Raw genomic sequence first — 22625 nt, forward strand, 5'->3', positions numbered from 1 at the left:
GGGGCGCGTGGCGGGGCTCGGCCGCCGCCTGGCCGCCATGGGCCGCCGGGCGCGCGACCGCAGGCGGCAGCAGCAGCAGCAGCGGCAGGAACGGGGCGGCGACGGTGGCGGCGGCGGCGGGGACCAAGCGGTGAGAGCCGAGCCGGGCCGGGCCGAGGCGGGGCGGGGGAGCGGTGGGGCCACCGGGCTGACGGTGGCGGTGCGTTTCAGGGCTGGGCCGGCGGCTACCCCGAGATCGTGAAGGAGAACGAGCTGTTCGAGCGGTACTACCGGGAGCTGGGCATCGTCCCCGCCGGCGAGTGGGACGCCTTCATGGCGGCGCTGAGGGAGCCGCTGCCCGCCACGCTGCGCATCACCGGCTACCGCAGGTAGGGGCCGCGGGGGGGAACGGAGGGGAGAGGGGACCCGGTACGCCCCGCTGCCCCGGGCTGGCGGCCGTACCGCGGAGGCAGTCGGCTGTCTCCGTCCCCTCTTCTTCTGCGGGTCTCTCTCTCCCTTGCAGTCACGCCAAAGAGATTCTCCACTGCTTGAAGGAGAAGTACTTCAAAGAGCTGCAGGACCTGGAAGTGGATGGCCAAAAAGTCGAAATGCCACAGTCACTGAGCTGGTAAGTGAGCTGGAAGTGAAACAAGGCGCCCTGCACGTTCCTGACATCGAGCCTGACGAGTTGGTTTCTTTCTTTCTTTCGCCTCTGCCCTTTTCCCGTCTCCTTTCCCCCAGGTATCCAGAGGAGTTAGCCTGGCACACTAACTTGAGTAGAAAAATCTTGCGCAAGTCACCACTACTAGAAAAGTTTCATCAGTTTCTGGTCAGCGAGACAGAATGTGTAAGTTTTGGATTTGATTTTTTTTTTTTCTTTCATATTCCAAGCAAGTATTTTATTTAAATGCATTGTGAAAGATTGAGACTGTACCTTTTCTCTCAGAAGCTGAGTGGCTCAGAAGAGTCTGGGTTTCATGTTGCTGTTAACAGTGATTCATCCCATGACTGTAGCACATAATATTTCTCCTGAACAAATTGTGATTTTTTAAATTTTTTTATTTGGGAATATGAAAATGAGTAAAATAATTAGTTACTGTTAGAATAAAAAAATTTAAATCTGCTTAAAAGTACGTGTATGTACATAACAAGGCTTACCTTTAGTGATGGACATTTGTCACTTGGTTGAAGCCAGGTTCTCGTCTCTTTTGAGCTGAAACTACATCTCTAGAATTAATAAAATTTCAGTAAATATGTAATTATCAGAAATGTCAATTGGGTGAAATACATACTGTGATTTCTCTTTGGTAAATGGTAACAAAGTGTAATCCTGAGTTTATAATAGTGTGATTTTGATTGCTTTATTATTTTACTACATGGATTTTATTTTAAAATATAACAAAAGAAATGCATTCTTTTGTAGAATGAAAAGGAGTTTGGTTTTGTTTGTTTTTTCCTTTCAAGGGAAATATCAGTCGTCAGGAGGCTGTTAGCATGATCCCACCTCTGCTGCTTAATGTTAACCCTCATCATAAGGTAACTCTCGACTACAGCTTTTTCCTGTAAGACAGTTTGATTAAACTACAAATTACAACAGCAGTATCAATGCTGATACACAAGTCTGTTTTGTATTGGTATGTGTTATGCTTTCTGCACGTAAAAAACAGTAGTCAGCTCATGTTCAGGTCCATCACTGTTGGAGGAACACCTGCTTTTTCAGCCTTATGTAATACCCCGTAAAAAAACCCATGGGTTTTAAGTAGTTGCATAATCTTACTTTCAAACTGTAAATGTATTTAGCTGCTGCTAAGTTATGTATTCGTGTTTCAACTCCCTTTTAAAGTAAGATGATTGTTTTTAACTTTCTGCTGACCTTCACCCTGTGAACAGATGTAGTTTTCCAGATCCGAATAATGATGTTCTTTACCAGGCAGATTTCACCCTTCTCTGCCTTTTGAAGAAGTTGCAAACTTCTGCTCTGTAAATCTGTTAGGCAAAATAATTTGGGTGAGCTGAAACATGCTATTGATAGTGGCTAAAGAATATATGTTGCTAACCTTAACTGAGGTGTCTAAGGAATGCCCATGATATTTTCTAATGGCAAATTGTGGGAATGGGGATGTCTGGTAGCAAACTTCCTGTTCTAACCTTAGTGATGTTTTCATACTTGACACTTGTTTGCAGAATTAATCTGTCAGGCGGCCGTATTCTCTTAATCTGTTAAGTTACTGAGCGAGTTAGAAGTGCCTTGCTATGTCAAACAGCCATGCTGTGCACTTCTTTTCTTAAAATTTTCGTGCTCTATCTGGAAGTTAAGTTTTTCAAAGTTCTGCCCTGTGTGTTTTAAAGACTCGTTTGTATGTACTTGTTTTTATGTTAACGTTACTTAGCATACATTACTTTTCAGTTTTCTCCTACTCTTACCCCAATCCAAAGTATGACACGGGGCTGATGGCTATGTTATGTGAGGCAGGGTCTTCTCATTTCTCTTAAATGAATAATGAATTTAACGATAGATTCTCACACAAATTGTGAGAATATTTTTACACACACTTTAATTATATTGCGTATGCTAAGCTAACGGTATATGTTTTTTGCGTTGAATGTTTAGCTTTGATGTCTGTATTTCAGCAAGCGCTTTCCAGAAACACGTATAAGATTTCAGATTTGCTCGTAAATCAGAGTCAGAATAGGTTCTTTATCCTCTCTTGTGACAAGACAGCAAATAGCTGCTGTGTCAGTGCCTTGGCTGTTGTCATTAAGGACCTTTTATGGTCACTAGTGCCTTATTTTCTGAGCTGCTTGTTATGACTAGAATTGCAGGTTACTTTTCATACTTAACCAGCATGTTCTGTATATCATGTCTTACATACTGTTTTCTATCTTACACAAGGATCAGCTTGATGACTGCCAAACCTCTCTGTAGTTGTGTTCATTTTTCATCTATTTTTCACAGTTCAGTTTTCCCTCACCAACGGTTTGATGGGCAATTTTAGAGAATGTTTAGGCTTGCTTAATCTTAATTATCTTCTTCATTATCTGCAAAAGTAAGTAGCAACTGATAGCGCCGCAACTGTTACTTTGAACAGCAGATAGGACACTGTCTTACTGAGCGTGTTTCATGATGTGTTAACACTGCTGCGTGGCAGCACTTGCCACACACTCTCTGGAGCTCTCGGTAAATGCTCTTTGCATTTCTCTGGCGTCTGCCTTACATTTTAGTCTTGTTCATGTCAGGGGCTTGCATGAGGATCTGAACAGATCCATCCCCATCTTTTATCTTGCTGCATGATTTCAACTAACTTTTACAAGAGCTAAAGATCTGTAAGATAGTGCTATGTTTCTGAAAATCTGTAACTAGGCAAGAGGAAAGACTCTAAGCTTCCTTACTGAAGAAAAGTGTTAGCTTTCAAGTGGTTTGCTGTGAAAGTGACTCTATGAATTACTCGATCACAAGCCAAGTTTGTGATGAACCAGGAGGGAGAAATATGCTGGAAATTAGGTGTTGATGTCAGTGCTGTTCTATTCTGCTGCCTTAGGGTGGTTTGAATACTTTCCAAGTCGTCCTTCAGGATATAGAAACGAACAGTTTATACTGCCCTGATTTTTTTTGCATTAAAATGCAGATGTGTAGAGAGAGGTAGTGGTTCATTTATATAAAACCTATACAATCAACTGTGTTGGATAGTCTCTGATTAATTTACTGTTAATTAAAGAAAAGTACTACTTGCTCTTGAATGTAACTTTGCCTTTAAGATGTGTATATGTAAAGTTCCAGTTAACTTCAGTGAGAATTACTTGTGAACTGATAAAAGGACCGTATCCCCATCTCTATATTCAGATTTGCCTTTCACATTTTTTTTCAACTGATGTATGTTCCCTGCAAACCAAAGTGCTTCTTATATTTTACACCCTTGGAGATAAAGCATACAAAAAACAGAACTGTACTTCATGTTTTTGCAAATGGGTGTTCAGAACAATCATAATTCTGCAAATGTATGCAAAAACATTTAATTTAAACAAGAACCCATAGTGAATTTGTCAAGTACTTAAAAAATACAAAGTAGGACTTTTTTTTTTTTAATTTTCTGGTGTTTGTAGGTTCTAGATATGTGTGCTGCACCTGGATCTAAGACCGCACAACTCATTGAAATGTTGCACGCAGACATGAATGTTCCTTTTCCAAGTAAGTCTGGAAAAACTACCAAAAACTTTTGTGACTTTGAATTCCCAATTTTTAATATCACAGATAAGTAACTGCATTTAACTACATATTAAATTCCCAAAGTGATTGAGTGATACAAGATGGAAAGTACCCCACCTTTTCCTTGAAGCTTTGTGGGCTTCCTTGGCTTGAAGGAGAGAGATGGATTTTATATATATGTATATCTTCACAGTTCAGACTACAGTAGATGTGATTAGAGCTTAATTTTTGTATATACACCAGGTTTACTTAGTAGGTGGTGGCCCGTGAGCCCTTGTGTTCTAGTAGTATCCTGCAAGCACTCTATTGAGCTGCTTTAGCCTTTATTTTGAAGCTTCAGAATCTTTACTTTCAGTTAGATGCTCAGAAAATACTGCCCTTAGAAACTGTGAAGTTGAGGGGAGTGGATTCTTTCTGCATTCAACTGAAAATCTGCTGATGTACAGAGATTGTTTTTGGTGGCAGTGGAGGTTTTTTCTGTTACAAGAGTTTTACTTTGAGAGTGAAAAGCTGAAGGGCCATTGGTTGTGTCTTGTTGCTGTTGCGTGGAAGCTAGAGCTCTTGAGACTGTATTTGACAAATCAATTAAATCTCAGCATACTTTATGTTATTTTCTGTTCAGTAAGGGGTCATCTATTTTTAAGCGGTCTTTTAAGTAAAGATCTCTATTGAAAGGTTTACACAACTTTGAAGGTAAGACAAACTATGTAAAATTATTTAGCTGTTGAATAGTAAAGCATCTTCCCACTATTTTGTGTTCCCAGAGGGTTTTGTAATTGCTAATGATGTTGACAACAAGCGCTGCTATTTGCTGGTTCATCAGGCTAAGAGATTAAACAGTCCGTGCATCATGGTGGTAAATCATGATGCCTCCAGCATTCCTAATCTACAAATAGATGTTGATGGAAGAAAAGAGATTCTCTTCTACGACAGGATATTATGTGACGTTCCCTGCAGGTATCTTGCATGTAATCTTCAATACACAGATTTTATTGCACTAAGTGCAATGCTAGAATTTTTGTGTTACTGAGTTAAGCTTTTTGAGTTGCTTAGTGAGTTATGATTTATAGTAGCTTCCAAAATGGGTGAATGCCTTAAACTGTCTTACGTAAGGGGACACTAAATCAAGGTGAATTTTTTTTTATTCCAAGTGGTACTTATATTTGGTCGGCTGAAGGGCTTCAAATTTTGAACTTACACTGAGGATACTGAAATACAAAGATAGTGTAGAAACAAACAGTGCAGCATAGGAGAACTAATTAACATGGGAGAGGAACTGTTAATTTTTTTGTTGCTGTAAATGACTTGGACATGAAATGAGTTTTACCCACAAACAATACAAATCTGTTCAACCTCTGTTACAGTGGAGATGGAACTATGAGGAAAAACATCGATGTATGGAAGAAGTGGACAACACAAAACAGTTTGCAGCTCCATGGGTAAAAATGCTTATTTCACATCTGCACTTCTTTCATTTCTGTCTCTTCTTTTTCCCATATCTTTAACATCTGCATGCATTCACATGTTAATATATGACGAAGCAGAGACTAAGAAGAGTCACTTTTCTCTCAAATCAAGTGCTTGTGTGCTATTCAGAGGAAGTGTAGTGTTCAGATGTGAGGAGTGGAGTGTGTGAATCTAAATTGCTTGTATTCTTATGAATACCTGACATACTAATGTTCATTGAATTAATTTAGACAAGGTAGCTAATAGAACAGGGAACAAGTAATTTCATTGAGCTTGTTAGTGTTCGAGCAGGTAAAATACCATTGGAAAATACAGAAAATTGTAAAATTTAATAGTAATATTTTAAAGTATTTAGAATATTAGAGAACATACATAAACAGTTTCAATTACCTGAGACTGACTTACGTTAACTGACGGTGAGTGAGTACTTAGCCTGGTGCAGGCACATGGTAAAAAGCAGTAATTTAAACAAAGATGAAAAATCTTGGAACATTTTACTGTGCACTTGTAACAAGTCGGGAATGCCATCAGTTACTGCGAATCAGCTGACCTATGGTGACTTGCCACTGTTTGGTAACTCAAAAGTCATGCTGGTAGGGTATAAGCTGCTGATCCAGCTCAGTGATACTTTCTCAGGTAGCCAATGCTAGCTAAGCTGTGTTTCCTTAATGTTTGTAATAGTCAGATTGCTCCTCATTTTAACTCTAGATTTCTGAGAAGAAGAGTCAGGTTTTGGGGTGTTATTTTTCTAGTGTTGGGTACTTTGTAATAAACTTGACAAGGCACTGAAAGGAACGAAGTACAGAATGTAAAGTTAAAAGTTGTCATGCAGTAGTGTTCATGTTTGACCTAACTGCTGTTTTAATAGGTGTAATTGTGAGTGTGTCTGCAGTATAGACTGCACTAAGCTGACTTAGTTTGAAATTTATTTTAATTTGTGTACTGGTGACAGCTGTGGAACTCAGTAACTTCTGGCTTAGTCCATGGAGAGCTATGTGTCTGCAATATAGTTTCACCTGTAAGAAATTTGATGGCAAATGTTTCTGGTTCCTGAATGATATCTGGCTAGACCAAGAACATTCTGTTAGATTGCAGTTAAGAATTGCCACCCGTGGTGTTGAACAGCTGGCGGAAGGTGGGAGAATGGTATATTCTACGTGTTCGTTGAATCCTATTGAAAATGAAGCTGTGATCTCATCTCTGCTGGAAAAGAGTCAAGGTAAGAACGCGAGCTTGGATGGAGTGGGGAAATCTCTCTTTTTTTTTTTTTTTTTCTCAGCCCAAAAAGGGATATGTGTACAATAGTACTAGTAATAACCTTAGTCTAGGTAACGTGCTCCTAATAAGCAAAACTGCAGCAATTTTTTGGTTCTGGTAGGATTTTATTGGTGTTGATGTGAGCAGTCTTTTTAAATGGGCCTAAATTGGATGCAAATATAAAACCTGAAGAAGTTGTGTTAATGATACACAAGAGACTTCTGCAGATCAATGGAATTCAGTCTGCGTTATTTGGCTTCTGCTGGCCTGTGACACTGGTTAGCATCCATGTCTGACATTCATATTTCTTTTGGAAAACACAGAGTGGTACATTGCTGCTGTATGCTATAGCAGTAAAAAGCCCAGCGTGTACTTAAGCAAGTTAGAGGAATGTTATTGTGCACCAGTAGGTGAGAGTCACTGATACCTTTAGCATCCTTTGACTCATGTTTTGACATGCTTGGAATTTTAATATGTTTAAGCTTATGTTTTTGGTTTTGGTTTGTTTTTTTTTTGGTTTTTTTTTTTTTACACTTTTGACTTGCATATGAAGACTTGCTTAAGTTGCTGTTAAGTCTCCCTCATTTGGAGTAACAAGAGGTGGAAAAATTGAGAAATTTAGACGAGCTGGGAAGCTGCACTGCATCTGTTTGTGATAGTAGAGTTTAGTAGCCCAAATTTCTCATCTTGAGTTGATGGACGCTGTTTTTTTCTGAGTCAATAACCTGAAGTTTGGAGACATCTAATTGTATTTTGCATGAAAAGTTCCACAGACTTCAAGTTGAGCCATGTACAGAGCAGAAGCAGCTGTATTGCTCCTGGAGCTGAGCTGGTTCTGGAAGTAGAATAGTCTGGTTTGTGTAATGTTTTCTTTGTCCCAGTCACTATTCTGGCCTCAAAGTACACATGAAATTTCATTGTCTCCAAAACAGCAGTTTAGATAAAATGCCTGCAGATAATTAGGAATTTACTATTTAATTTCCACTCAAAGGACTTTTTTATTTTCAAGTCATTTCTTTGGCAGACTAGGTGAAAGAGAATTTAGGCATGCTTCCAGTGACTTATAGTATGCTTGGCTTACTGAAGGCCGTAGTACACCAGAGTTAAGTTTAATGATGACAGGATGGGAAAGAACTAGTTTGGATAGGAGCACGAAGCAGTATGGATGTTAACAAAGGCCAACAATTGCAGCATCTGGGGCAAATTCAGTACTTGGAAGTACTGGCAGTGGTGTTTGGATCTTCTCTCTGCCCAGTGTGGGTATTTTGAGGCTTACCTGGAGGCTATGATGTGTTCCAGTGAGTGAACGTTATCCCTAGGACTTGAGCAGCGGTGTAGCTAAAGGAGAGCGAGGTAGGTCTTCAAGGGGCACTGTACCTCAAAGATTTGCTTAGGTCAGTCCAGAAGGTTTGTTGGTTCTTTGGTGTTAACTTGGTTCCTGTTACCATGTTACACTGCTACTTCTGGAGCGTATCAGAGACTGCCTTCCCCTTAGGGCTGAAGGAGTAAGGAACAGGCACTTCTGTACCATGTTTCTCTACTGGGAATTGTAGTACTTCTGACAGACTGTTCAGTGCCTGATCAGTCTGATGCCGTCTTGAGGCATCACTTGAAGTCACGCTGTAGGTAGGCAGGAATATTCAAAGGATGCAAACATTAAGTTTAATCAGATTTGAAATGTGGTTTTGGAATTTGTCTATGAATTCATATATCACTTTTTCATTTATTTAAAAGACTTGCTTAGACTGTCACTGTAAGAGTAAATGGTTAGTCATGTAGAACAGGTTGATACGTTGTGTACAACATGAGGAAAAGCTTACCTGGCTGTTGGGTATTCTTCTCTAGAGAGATTGCCTATTTAAACAGTAAGGTTTTATATCATTCTTTCTGGACTTGGAGCAGCTTACAGTTTATATTCAGTAAATTTATATTCTGTTGATGTTTCTTGTAGTAGTCTGACATATCTTGTCATGTTAGGTTGATAGTACTTACTTTACTGTTAAACAATTTGGAATTTTCCATTCTATTTCAAAAATAGTATTTTTTTTTTCCTGTCACACTGAAATATATTAGGATTGTAAGTATAAAATGCTTGATATATTCTCATTTTAAAAGGCTTAGCCATCGCAAAAGAGTACTTCTCTGAAAAATTCTTAATCAGTGTAGTAAATCCAAATATTAAGTAAGTGAGAACAAAAACTTCTGGGACTATATTGCCTTGAACACTGATGTCTGATGTTACAGGTTGTAGAGTATTACTCTATGCAGCTGCTACAAAAAGTATCTAAACATTATATTTTGGTTAATTTACAGGTTGCAAACTTCTGTAGTTGTTATGAACAGTTCTTACCATCTTTCTTGTTAATTTACACGGTGGTATTGTGTAACACTTTGCTCCTTGAAAGTTTTAAAAAGCAATTGTCTCTAAATGGTCTTAAAACTTGAAGGAAAACTATTTTTGTAAAAGTTAGTTGGGAACACAATTCTCAAACTCTGTTTTTAAGAATGTTTATACTCTTGGGATTTCAGGTGCCTTAGAACTTGCTGATGTCTCTTCTGAGTTACCAGGTTTGAAGAGGATGCCAGGAATTACAAAATGGAAGGTACTTAACCTGATATTTCTGTGAAGTTCTTGGCCTGTGGCAGTGTCTTAAATTAGGGAAATTTTGAAGTGTACCATTTCAGAACATTAGATTGAGCTGAAGTAATGGTAGTAATTTGCTGTTTAGTGTTTTAGACAGTATAGCATTGTAGGGAAGAGGGCTAAAAATCTTTCTCATAGTTAGTTCTTGTCTCCTCATCTGCTCTCCTCTTTTTCTCTAGCTTTCTTTGCTCCATCTCCTGTACTTTCTTAATTTAATTCCCTTTTCTATTGTGTGCATGTGGCCTGTAGATGGCAACATAATTTCAGCCACTTTTAAAGTTATCCCTTCTCCTCCATCTTTGCAGTTTGTGAGTGTTAGATGCTACAGTTCTTTAGCTGGTCTATTTGAATCATTTGGAAGTACAAGCTGTTAAACCCTTTCTGGAAATAAGCTATAAAACCTGCAGTAATGTGAGTAATCCTAGAATATTTATAGAATCCTGTATTTTGTTACTGGCTTTATGATGAGATTTCAATTCTGGAAACAGACTAGTAGGGAGGGGCAAAAAACCCCAAAGCTGCTTCAGCTTCCTATTAAGAGTATAATCAAGAAAAGTAGGCGGCCATCCTGGCAGTAGGGAAAGAAGCTCTGATTAAATTTTAATTAAGAGCATGTGCCTTTGCAATATCATTAGTTGCTCTGTCTTCTCTCACCGTTTCACTCATCTCTTGCAATGGCAGTCTACAGGTTCATGCTTGTGTGTAGGCTACTGAGCAAGATGCATGGAATAAAGAATTGCTATTGTTCTACCATTGGAAATCCACCTTAGAAACTAGCTGATTTCTTTCTTCTTACAGTTTCAAAAGTTCAAGTTTTATGCTTGTACCTGAAGGATAAATGTAAAATGCATAACTGTGGCTCTATAATCTTAATTTTACTTTTTTTTTTACTGTATAAAGCTACAAAAATATATATATAAAGATCACTAAGATTATATTGTATTCCCTGTAACATTTATTTGTGTGTTTGCAGTTGAAATATAAATCTCCCTAATGGGTATTTTTAAAAGTAGGCTAATATGTTGAAAGTTTGCAAGACTTTCTTCAGCCTTTATTTGCTGCTACTCTGTTTTTGTTTTTTTTTTTTTTTCAAGCCTCGTCATTGAATGTATTTGCTTGCTTTGGTGCTGTTTTCACTTGGTGTGGTCTTTTGTTTCCTGGTGAAACGTCTATTCAGTGCGAGCTCTGCGACCCAGTGATTATGTTGACTATTCCTGAGCACTGGTTGACCGTAAATCTCTGGAGACTGCAAAATAAAAATAAGGTTTTGTGCAAGGGATACTTAGATGCTTGGAAATAGCATTCAGTACTCTTTCCTTAAGCCAGACCGTGACTGAGCTCCAATGAGTCATTTCAGAGCCTTGAAGGAAGAGACCTTTTTAACTGCAGATCTGGTAATCTACTTCTGCAACACTTTGAGTCTTCATTCTGTTCTAACAAGAGACTTGTGAAATGTGTAATAGAGAAGAGTACAGCATGTTCTTTGAAGCTTTGTCATTCTACATTGTGTGGTTAGGCTAGTAAACCAAAACTGAACAGAGCAGGGCTGTTAGACAATTATTCTAATACAATCAAAATAGTTCTAGATTTATCTGCACTTCCACTTATTTATCAGTCTCATTGTTTCTTTCTCTCAAGCTGAGCTCATGACTTCCAAAGAAGAGCAGTTCAGAATCGCAGTCTGTCCTGTCTCCATCTAGCAACATGATGTGTAGCATATTTGGACTTGAAATTCAGGAAGTACAGTAATTTCTATTTCAGGAACATGCAAAGGCACAATATTTTAGGTGTGATCTGATCAGTGGCTGAGAAATGCCAGACTTCATGACGTTGAAATCTGTGTTCTAACATTCTTAGTGAAATTTTGATCTAGATAAATCTTGCATTTCAGTTTCCAGTAGAAAACTTAATTAAACCTTCAAGTCAATCACAGCAAGATGTATGAAAACACTTCATCACACTTGCCAGTCCTGAACTCACATCGCTGTGTCTTCTCTATTTCATTGCATTAACAACAAAAAATGGGCCTTCATTTCAGTCATTAATTTTATGCCTTTGCCCAACACATCCCTGGATGTGACCTTTCTTACAGCCCTAGCATCCAGTACAGAACCAGGAATCTAGAGTTCTGAACTAAATTTTCCATGGTGGGTTTTTTTTGTTTTGTGTTGGTTTTGGTTGGTTGGTTGGTTTTTCCACTTTGGTATTCTTCCTTAAAGAGCATTCAAAATGCCTTGCTGCAAGAGTTGTGGCTCTGACCTTCTGCTTGTATCTTAAGAGTCTATCAAAAGCTTTGGCCTTTAGACAGAATGAGGTGATGTTATGTCCACAGTATCTTAGAGTGGATTTGTAGATGTATTCTGAGTCCAGGATAAAGATACTGGCACTAGAAAATTCATGGAGACATGGTTCTTCAGTCACTTTCCTTGAAAACATGACCTATGCACACTTGTGTCGTGGTGCACTTTGCTTACCAAGGTGTTGTGTTGCGCTCTTGCATCTTTCTTCTGTAATGAAATCGGGAGTCCTCGTTTCTAATCTCTATTAGACTGCAGGAATCCTTTTCCTTTGTATACCGCTTGAAAGCTGCCTGTAGCAGAATGTTTCACAGCCAGTCTCATGGAGGAAAAATAGTAGTGTATCCTAAATCTGATGGCTTGCTAATCTTATGTATTCCAGCACAGTCCTTCCTTTGGGTTTGGTGTTCTGTATATTCTAGCAGGTTACCAGAGATTGCTGCAATTGATTCTGCACCAGTCTTTACTTGACTGCACACTTGTCAAGCGTACAAAGTGGAGCAAAGAGCAAGAATCTCATGCTCTTAAGTGCACACATAAAATGCGCAAAGGAACAGTACACTTTAAAGAACTTAAGTTAATTTCTTGTATAGTAAATTATCTTTTTGGCATCTGAACCTTGGTTTCAAAGTATTTTCATTAAAACTTGTGAAATGGTGACCTATATTCTTCACAGTATTTATATTTACTCCTTTGAAGGTAATGCTGAAAGATGGGCAGTGGTTTGAAGAGTGGAAAGATGTGCCTTCAAATAGACAAACACAAATACGTCCCACTATGTTTCCAGTAAAAGATGAAGAGAAGCTAAAGGCAATGAATCTAGAGCGTTGGTAAGTTTTCCCAGAGTAGATTTAGTGAGGTTTTTATGGTTACTTTGTATGGTGGTGGGCAAATTCGATCAGATTGCCAGTGTGTTGCAGTATAGACTTACACTAGGTCAGAGTATATTTTGTTTGCTTTATATGTAGTGGCAGTACACAACATTTACATTCCAGTGAACCGGCAGAAGTTATTGCAAGTTGCTTACAAGGAATAAGTACTCACACAAATGGGTCAAATTCTTTGCATTCAGTAGAGATACAAAGCCAAAATTACTGGGAAAGTATGTAAAACTTCAACATTTTAACAATGTAACTTATTTCCTACAAAAGGCTTTCCATAGCTATTCTAAAAATAGTGTTTAGAAATGAGTCATTAAAGCTTAGATGTGAACGGTGAAACGAATGCTTTGCACCAATGCAAGTTATTTTGCCAGAATGCTCTATTTTAGATCCTGTTTCTAGCTTGATAAATTAAATCTGCACAACCCTAGGAATATTTAATTTATCCTGGAAGGTAAATATCAATGTGAGACTTCTAGTACTTTGTGAGACCCTGAATGTTGATGATGAATACGCTGCAACGTTGGTTTCTTGTTGTTTTGTCCGTCCCATCCCCCCACCCCAGTCTTAGGATATTGCCACATCACCAGAACACAGGAGGTTTCTTTGTGGCTGTGTTAATAAAAAAATCTCCAATGCCATGGAATAAGCGCCAGCCTAAGGTAACTTAAATTAAAAGAGCTAAAATGTTAACTTTTAATAACACTTCTGGAATTTTTGTGAAAGCTTACATAATGGAAAACATACTATAACTGTTTTGTGTCTGCCCTTCAGTTATAGTTCAGTGTGTCAGTTAAAAATAAATTCCCAAATCCGTTAAGAACTTTAAAAAATATCACCTTTCAAAATAGGAGAAAAAAAAAAGGAGGCGGAGGATTTTGAAATTGTAGTAAAATAGCAAGATAAAACTTGAACCTAAAATTAAGGCTTTGAAGGAATTAGAGAAGCAGATGAGACTGGGTAGCAAAGCTATCACTTCCTTCAGCTGTGTGTGGTCCCTCTGCTGAAGGCTTTTTTTTTTTTTTTCTGCTGTCTTGTAAGCTAATTCTGATTTCAGTTTATCTTACTCTGGATGGTTGCTCAGGCACTAGCAGATTAGTCTAGCAGATCAGCAGCAGCGGGAATGGATGTAAAACTGTTAGGAGCAGCAGCTTCAACGATTTGACTTGAATCCATTTGTTGTCAATTGTCTTTAAAATCTTGTCAACAGGATTTTAAGGCCGCATGATTTATTTGATCTCTTAGCTTGTTCATCTTTGACAGAAACTTCTTTTGTGAATCCTTTTTAGCTGTTTCTATTTATTTGGTTTGCTTCATTAGAACACCTTATGAGTAGAATATGTGTGGCAGTAAGGAAAAAGCATTTACTCAGAAGCAAGCATCATCCAAATAGTTTATGCCGTTCTAAGTTTAATGTTGTAGCGTTCTTACAGAAAGTGTGCAGCAGCTGGATGTGTGTGTCCCTTTGAGCACGAGGAGAAAAGTAGTAGATCCTGACTTAAAATAGTCTTCTCTGTGAGTGCTCGAACATGATTTTGTAAATGCCATAAAAATAGCTTTCTTGAACAGTTGGTAAGAAATTGTCTAGATTGGTACTAGAGGAAAATGCAACTTATAATGGTAAGCTGACATAGTAATCGGATTAACTCCCTAAATGGATCTGTTTACGCACTCACAATCAAATTTATAAGAATTAAGCACATGCAAAGAGAGAATGTAGGTACCTTTTGTTACAAGTTAATACTACTTTTGCCTTGTTCAAAATACTATAATTTGAAATAGGTTCATCAGAAATTACCACAAAGAACAGGAGATACTGAAGTGACGGCTAATTCAGATAATGGTTCAGAATGTGTAACTGAAGAACAAACACTTGTGGAAAATGAAGAGTCTAAGAAAATGCAAGATTTGCAGAATTCAGACACTGAGCAAAGCAAAAAGGAAGGAGTATGTGGGTAAGAGACAATGTCTAAGTATTTGTCTTCTGACAGCTTTGCAATTGCTAGGTATTTTATAATTCTGTTGTTATTAGTCTCATTTAGAAGTTGATCACGAAGAATTCATTAATTTGCTCAGTTGTCCTATGTTTCCACATTTGCTATCTTGTATTTCAGCAAGTTAGGAAAGTAACCACTTTTCTTACTAGCATTGGTAAAGTCTATTAGTTCTTTCTTCTCTGTTAAGGAAAAACTACTTTCAGAAGTTAACCTTTGGAAGATCTTTCCTCTCTTCACAATTACTCCCTCAGAAATCTCTGTTTACTTGTTTTTGTGGTTTCTGTTTTCAAGCACTGCTTTCACTTCCTCATTTTAAGAAGTTAAATTGTGGGTAGTGTTGTCTTAGGGAAGCACAGGAAAATGTCAGTATTCTGTTTGGCATACTATCGTTACCATAAAGCAAGTGTTGAATAAATGAACTGAATACACAGATTTTAAACAAGTACTTTAACTGAAATTAACAATGCAATGATATTTTCTTTTTAGACCACCACCATCTAAAAAAATGAAGTTATTTGGTTTTAAAGAAGACCCTTTTGTGTTTCTCCCTGAAGATGATCCTTTGTTTCTTCCTATCCAGTAAGACAAAAATGTTTCTGTTTTGGCAGTAAGATTCCTGGTAGTTCAGGAATATTAGTAGTTCAGTTAATCACAAAAGATGGATCAGTTGGTCATACGTAAAACTTTTTCCTTAACTTTGCACCAGATGCCCCACTCTTCAACATTTAAACTCTTAAATGAAAACAACCATCTATAGTTTACATTGGAAATTTTTGAGTGTATCTCAGTGTCTATGACAGTTTGTCTTTTCTGATGTCACGCATCTTAAAGTCTAATCTTTGTGTTCTGGATCCAAAATGTTAAGTGTTTGCAGAGATAGCTCGTGGAAATGGGCTAACCCCTGCATTTCGAGTACGTAATTTCATTGTTCAGTTAATCAAAACAAATATTATGGCCACAGGAAGTTTTATGCATTGGACCCATCATTTCCGAAGATGAATTTACTAACTCGAACTCAAGAAGGAAAGAAGAGACAGCTGTACATGGTTTCTAAGGAGCTAAGGAATGTGCTTCTGAACAACAGTGAGAAGATGAAGGTATGGTTCATCTCTGCAGATTTTTCACGACAGAGACCATAAGCATCAGTGGATGTCTCCTTGAACTTTATTGTCAAGCTTATTGTTTATATAGAGGAGTAGCCTTCTAACAGGCTGTCTTTTTTTTTTGAGTCTGAATGAATGTTTTCCTCTCTATCCTTCCTCAGTTAAAGTGATGAAGAGTTGTCTCTGAGAGGTAAATAACAGTCTGTAAGATTAGAGTCAGAATTTCTTTTGGCAGATGTAAGGGAACTTAAAAGTAGAGGAAGGGCGTATATAACTACTCTGTGTGTACCAGCATTTTTATGTGGTCTTCAGGTACCTTCACAAGTTTACATTGATACTGTTGTATTTATAAGACCCTTAATTATGAAAGTATTAAGAGCTTGAAGGGCTACTAGAAATAACAGATAAGTTCAGCTGAATTATTACCTGGCTGTTCTACATGAGGACATTGTTTCAAAGTAATTTCAACAACTGAACATTTTGGAAAGTTGTTAAGCTGAGTGGGTTAAGAAGTAGTTTTTGTGAATTAGAGGGAAAAATTGAAAATGCCTTGCAAATGCTAAAGATTTGTCTTAAAAGTCGTTGAATAATTTAAGTTAGAATGAGATCATCTAGTCCGGTTTCCTTCCTGCCCCAAGCAGAGTTAACTTCAAAGCCAGGTCACATACATTTTGGGGCCTCATCCAGTCAAATATTGAAAATTTTCAAGGAAATCTATTACATCTTTGCAACATCTCTTTTTGAGATGGATAAATAATTATCCTTTTATCCCACATGCAGGAAATGGCTACAGTAATGACAAAATTTTAAGAAACTGATGCATTATGTTAGGCAGTGAGGCTTTGGGTATCACAAAGGATGCAGTGTCCTAATATTAAGCACTTGTGCATTTTTAAAATCCCTTGCTTGATTACTTTCCCAGAATCACGTAGAGAATTCTTACTCAAACTAAAATTAAAATTAGATCTTAACAGTTCATTGTCCTTATTTTAAGATTGACATTTCCTCATAGTGTTAAGTTTTGAACATGGAAAGGAGTAAAAGGTGTTTATGTTAAGGAAGAAACACATTTTGATAGTGGGAATTCCTTTTTCCCTTGAACAAGTTTTCACTTCAATTTAATTCAGTGTCCAGTGCAAATGAACAAACATTACAGCAGAATTATCCTTTCTTCCTCTTTTAGTCAAACAGTTGAGGAAAAACAAAGTTGAGAGTGGTGATTTAGCATTTATACTCCTGAAAGATGCTTATTGGCTTTGCTGTTTGCAGGTTATTAACACAGGGATAAAAGTCTGGTCTCGCAACAGTGATGGTGAACAGTTTGGATGTGCGTTCAGATTAGCACAAGAGGTAATTGCATGGCATTGTATTTTCAAAAGAGATTCTTTGGTTTCCTCTAGAGCCCATAGCACAACTGGCATTAACTTTGTGAGATTAATGACAATGTTCATTTTCAGTATGGCTTATAAGTGAAAATTGTTTTCTGATATTGACTAAAGGACAGACTGTTTTTAACGTTATTCCTTTCAAAAGTAGAGATTGTATTTTGAAATAATTATATTTATTTATTAAACAGGGGATCTATACTCTGTATCCGTTCATTCATGCAAGGATTATAAATGTCTGCATAGAAGATGTTAAAATTCTACTAACCCAGGAAAATCCATTCCTAAGTAAATTTAGCAGTGAAACACAGAAGAAAGTCAAAGACATGGGTAAGCTAATTTGTGCTATGACAAAATGATTATTATAGAGTACACAGAGGACTATGAAAATCCTGTCTCATAAACTGTGTTTGCTAAAAATTCTTACTAAATTATCTTAAATATACTTGTTAATTAGGTAAGTAAGCATTACTGAAACCCAGTGTGCTACTGGAAAACCCGTCCTTTCTGATCACAGCTTTAAGGTTTATGAACTCCAGAGAACAGAAGAGTTGCCAAACTTGTGACTTCTGTGAAGCAGTGCTGTAAGACAGCATTTAAAATATCTGATGAATAAAGACTTTATATACACTACTAATATCTATGCCTGTTAGTGCTCCAGCTGAAACTGTTTGTCATCTGCAATTGTTTGTCATGATTTTATGTGTCAGATATCGTTATTCAGATTTTATTTTCTTAAATATGGCAAGCAATATCTAATATTAAATTTTTATGTCCTCTACACTGGATGCTTGAAGAAATGAAGACTGGTTTTCAGTCTTTTGTTTATTTTGTTTTATTTCCAAGTCGTCTCTGGTCTTTGTACTTCAGTGTTTGATGAGACAAAATGGGAAGAACAGTTTTTCTAAGGTTTAGACTGGCATACTCTTATGTTCATTTTACTTAAGTAAAAGTTTCTTGCTAGATTCACTGAGTAAATTAATCCACTATGTGGTTTTGTATTTTGATTTGTTTGTTTGGGGTTTGGGAAGGGGCAGGCTTGGCAATTGCTTCTGTAACTATAAAAATACTTTGGTCTGAAAAAAAGGGAAAAAAAAAAAGGAATAAAAACTGATATTGTCTGTAGTTTACAGTACTGATACAGATAACTGCTAACTAGCTCATGCTGTGTGGCTGTCTAAAGACTCATTTTCTTGAATGTTTTCAAATTACAATAATTTAGTTTAACATTGTACCAAGTAACACATCTGTTTTGTTTTTGTTCCCCCCACACCCCTTCCCTGTAGCAATGGGAAGTATCGTTCTGAAGTATGACCCAGACCCTGAGTAAGTAGATGTGTGGCTTTCCATTTATGCACTTTTAAAACTTGGACAAGAATTTATTTCCACTCAGTGAAGACAGAAGTGGAGGCACAGAGATGCAGTCAGGTCAATAGTAAAGCCAGACAGGACACAAAGCATCTAACAGGGGAAAAAAAGCTATCTTGCCTGTGTATTCTTAAAACAATTGTAGCTTTATAAAGGAGAGCCGGTAGTTCTGCCAGAGGTCCACGGTAGCACTGCATGTGATTTATTTGTTTGTTTGTTTCCCTGTGAAGTCTATCATTTGGAATAGAAAAAGTTAAATTTTTCATTTTTCATTTTTGTTGATAAAGCAGTGTTAGAAGCTGTTGAGAACTTTTTAAATGTAAACTTTCATCTTGCTGTTGCTTATATTAGTTTTGAAAACAGAGCCAGGAAATTATTTTGCCTGTTGCAGAATTTAATAGCATTGAGCTTTATGGGTTTTGCTTGTTTGCTGGTAGACAAGCAGGTATCTGTTTAGATGTTGAAGTTAAGGTCAGTGTACTTGTGTCTTCTACGAATAGTTATAAAATGCATTCACTATTAAAGATTGTGCACTTAATTATCAGAGTATGGCTATAAAATTAAGTTTTGAGCATCAGCTTCCTCATAGTTGACCAAACGTAACTGCTTGTTTGTAGAAAACCTGATGATCTTCAGTGTCCTATAGTGCTGTGTGGTTGGCAAGGAAAGACATCGCTCCGTGCCTTTGTGCCCAAGAATGAGAGACTTCATTACCTGAGGATGATGGGAGTTGAAGTGTTTAAAGCAAAGAGGAAAGAGGAGGAATCGGAAAGTAAAACTGAGGAAGAAGTTCAACATAGCCTGGCACAAACAGAGGAAGGAATGGATGTGGAAGATAAAGAACATGATTTAGTCACAAAAATGGAAGCAGAAATAGGTGAAGAATCTTCCCACAGTCCTGTGGAAAGCAGTGCTATGGAAGTAGAAAATAAAATTGAGGATTTAGATCAATCTAGTGACAATACCAACAGTCATGTAAACCAGGAAAGCAAAGACACGGATACGAGTAATGTGAAAGGTTAGGTTTCTTTCTCTTTTTACTTGGCAGCTTCCATGAGACTCATATCCAGACTTTTGCTTTTGGCATGGATGTATATTCTAAAATATTGGTTGGAATGAGATGTTCCTCTTTTAAAGTTTTGCCTATTTTATTTTTAAAATGAAAACTATAAAGAGATTTCTCTTCAAGTCTGTTGTCTTTTTACCATTTTAAGCTCCGTGTTACTGGTGGGTTTGTGTGTCTGTTGCTGGCAATGGACTATGAACCAGTAAAACCTAAAGCTCATATTTTAAATGGAATCATGGTATGTGCAAATGAACTACCTGTGTAACTGGTCAAGATTTCCTTCAGAAGAAAAAACTAGGGTTTCATTAAAAGCACATAAGTTCTATAAAAATATTTTTTTTCTCTTAAGATTACTTACCCCACCTACTACCCAATCTGATCACTACTCATGGATAAGGGAATCAGCGTGAGTATGCATATAAACGCACATGTAGGATATCTAACAACATGTTTAACATTTAGTCAAAAAAAAATGTGCAGTGTCCTGGAAAAAAAAAAAAATTGCAGAATGCATTTTGCCAGAGACTGATGTCTGAGATTCTTTTTCAGAGTGGTGAATTGCTTGATAGGCACAGCTAATAAATGTCCTTAACTAGATCTTCAGGTGTGCTGAGCATGCTTCAGACTCAGATCTTAAAATGTATCCTTTTAAGAGTGTGTGACTGTCCCTCAAATCTACGGCCGTCATCTGGTTTTGTGTCATTTCTTCAACTGGGAGTCATCTCTAATTGTTGCAAGATTTTGTTATAGCTGAAATAGTAGTTTTTTTAAAAGTGTGGTCGTATATATATTGTTGCATAGTAGATGTTCGGAAGAGGTTTTTTAGGTGTAAAAGGGTAATTTACTTAATCTGACTTTAAAAAAAAATATATAAAATTGGTTGGCTACCTGAAGGAACTTACAAATTGGATTCTTTTGTGGGTTAGTTTCAGCAATGGTCTTTGTACTTATATCAAGTTGACCTGAAAGGAAGGTGGCCAGTGGTACAAGGCATTGTCCTCCACTAGGACCATGGGGAAGCAAATATTTGTGTGGCTTGTCAAACTAAATTTTACCATGTGTCTTTTTACTGATGAAGTCCTAATGTGGCTTGGATCCATTTGCTGTACCTTGCTACACCAGACTTTCTGATGCCTGCCCTTGAACTACTTTGTCAAAGGGAGTATTCTTGAGGGAGAGATGTAAAAGTGAAATAATGCCATGTCCTCTGATAAGATATTAATCTTCTGCAGTGACTAACCATTGACAGGACTCATTTTTCTCTTGAGAGTCCATAAAATAGGTTAATAAAAAATCAGTTCTTACCCTTGTATTTTACTAAGGTTTGAGTTTGTTCTTTGAATCGGGACCTGTGACTGGACATGTTCTTTTTTAGCAGCTCCTTAGGCTGAAGGGCAGCATAGCAGAATATTCTTTTGAATGGAGGTGTATGCAAAGTATTAACTTTTAATTCTTAAAGTATATGAGGAAAAAATTTATAGTAACTTGAAACTTCAAGCGTGAAACTGAACATTGGTTTTCATATCTTTGCATTTATTCTGGCATGTTGGGCATTTGAAATGGAAGAAGAGTGGAAGACCAGTGTCATTTTTAAGTCCTCATCACTATCGAAGTCTGCAGTATTCAACCCTGAGGATGACTGATTTTAATCCATCTAATCTTTTTATGTTCTAATGATCTCCATAAATTATCAGAAGGTCAAGCATTAAAACTTAGGTGAAGAAGCCAGAATTTGAATTATGCCTGCTGCTATTGCATCTACTGATGTCCCTGAGCAGCAGTTTAAGCTTCCTTTCAGTCAGTGAATCTTAAGGATACAATTTTACGACAAGTTAAGCTGATAAGAGTACTTGTTGGTACAGAGAATCCAGACACTTAAATCAGCAAAAAGCTAACTGTATAGCAAATGAACAGTCCTGAGGTTTGGTTTTTTTTTTTTTTTTTTTTGACTGAGCTTACCACTGGCAGACTGAAATAAGAGTAGAAAGCTTTTATCTGGGAGCTGAAGAAGAGCAGATTCTTGGATCATAAACTGACTGAAATCGGGTATAACTTAGATTGGTAGTAGAATAAGAGCCCACATCTGCATCATTTCAAATCCTTTGAGTAGTCCCATTTTCCTGCATTATCTATGAAATTTTGCTTTGCTCTTAGCTTTTTGGAGGTGTTTTTTTTTTGTTTTTTTTTTTTGTTTTTTTCCCCTCCCTGCCAAGTACAAATGGGAGATTTCAGCCAGGGAACTAGGAGTCTAATTTTCTTGTGCTGATCAGCAGTTTTAGTCCATATCTCAAAGAACTCCAGAGACTGCAGATTTTTTTTTTCTTTTTTAAAAAAAAAAAAAAATTGTGAGTTTGCTTACACTGGTTGCTTTGTCCCAGTTACTCTTGCCTTATTGCTGGAAAGGAAGGTGCCCAAAACTCTAGGTAATGGCTGAAAACACTGTCCTAGCTTCCCAGGCTGGGAGCCCAATGAAACAAGGTGCGTTTTGTTTGTCTGTCTCTGCTGAGCGATGTGCTACTGCGGCTCTGATGGTGAAGTGGCTGAACATCTGCTTGAGTGGTTTTGAGCATGAGTTGCTGCAAATAATTTAAAAGGAAGATGAAAGATAAGTGATATGCAGTCATGTTAAGTTTGAAAATGTAAAAGTCTTAAAAATCACTAGATTTGAAGTTCACAAATTAAGTCTGTCCTTGTAAACGGTCCCTGTTAAATGTGAGTTTTCTCTAGTTAACATTGCTGGTTTTTAGAAACAGACTGTAGATGTTTGCACTGATGGCAGGAGGTTTTGTATGTGATAGAGCGGAAACAACAAAAAAAAGTCCTGCATCTAAATGAATAGTCTGGTTGCATTCTGCTTAGAGATGCTCTCAGGAGAAGTTGCTGGCGCCTTCAGAAAATAATTTGTTGCCTGAAAAACGTAGAAGGAAAAGGAGGGAAAACACCACATGGGATACTCCTTTGCAGCTTTTTCATTAGT

At 37.4% G+C, this 22625-nt stretch overlaps 1 protein-coding gene across 1 annotated transcript; it reads left to right on the forward strand.

The window, feature by feature from the left end:
• The first annotated feature begins 37 nt into the window (after positions 1-37).
• Positions 38-20958, forward strand: NSUN2 (NOP2/Sun RNA methyltransferase 2). The gene is made up of 19 exons (XM_086741485.1): positions 38-130; positions 211-368; positions 503-607; positions 721-826; positions 1444-1515; positions 4081-4165; positions 4948-5140; positions 5548-5622; positions 6739-6869; positions 9437-9510; positions 12548-12678; positions 13295-13391; positions 14512-14684; positions 15213-15305; positions 15688-15823; positions 17099-17179; positions 17406-17544; positions 18501-18540; positions 19200-20958. Exons 1-19 carry the CDS (start codon positions 38-40, stop codon positions 19603-19605), a joined length of 2388 nt encoding a protein of 795 aa, XP_086597611.1. The 3' UTR covers positions 19606-20958.
• The last annotated feature ends 1667 nt before the right edge of the window (positions 20959-22625 follow it).

The sequence above is a fragment of the Chlamydotis macqueenii genome, chromosome 2, assembly GCF_036417535.1.
Source record: "Chlamydotis macqueenii isolate bChlMac1 chromosome 2, bChlMac1.mat, whole genome shotgun sequence".
In the NCBI taxonomy this organism is placed as follows: Eukaryota; Metazoa; Chordata; class Aves; order Otidiformes; family Otididae; genus Chlamydotis; species Chlamydotis macqueenii.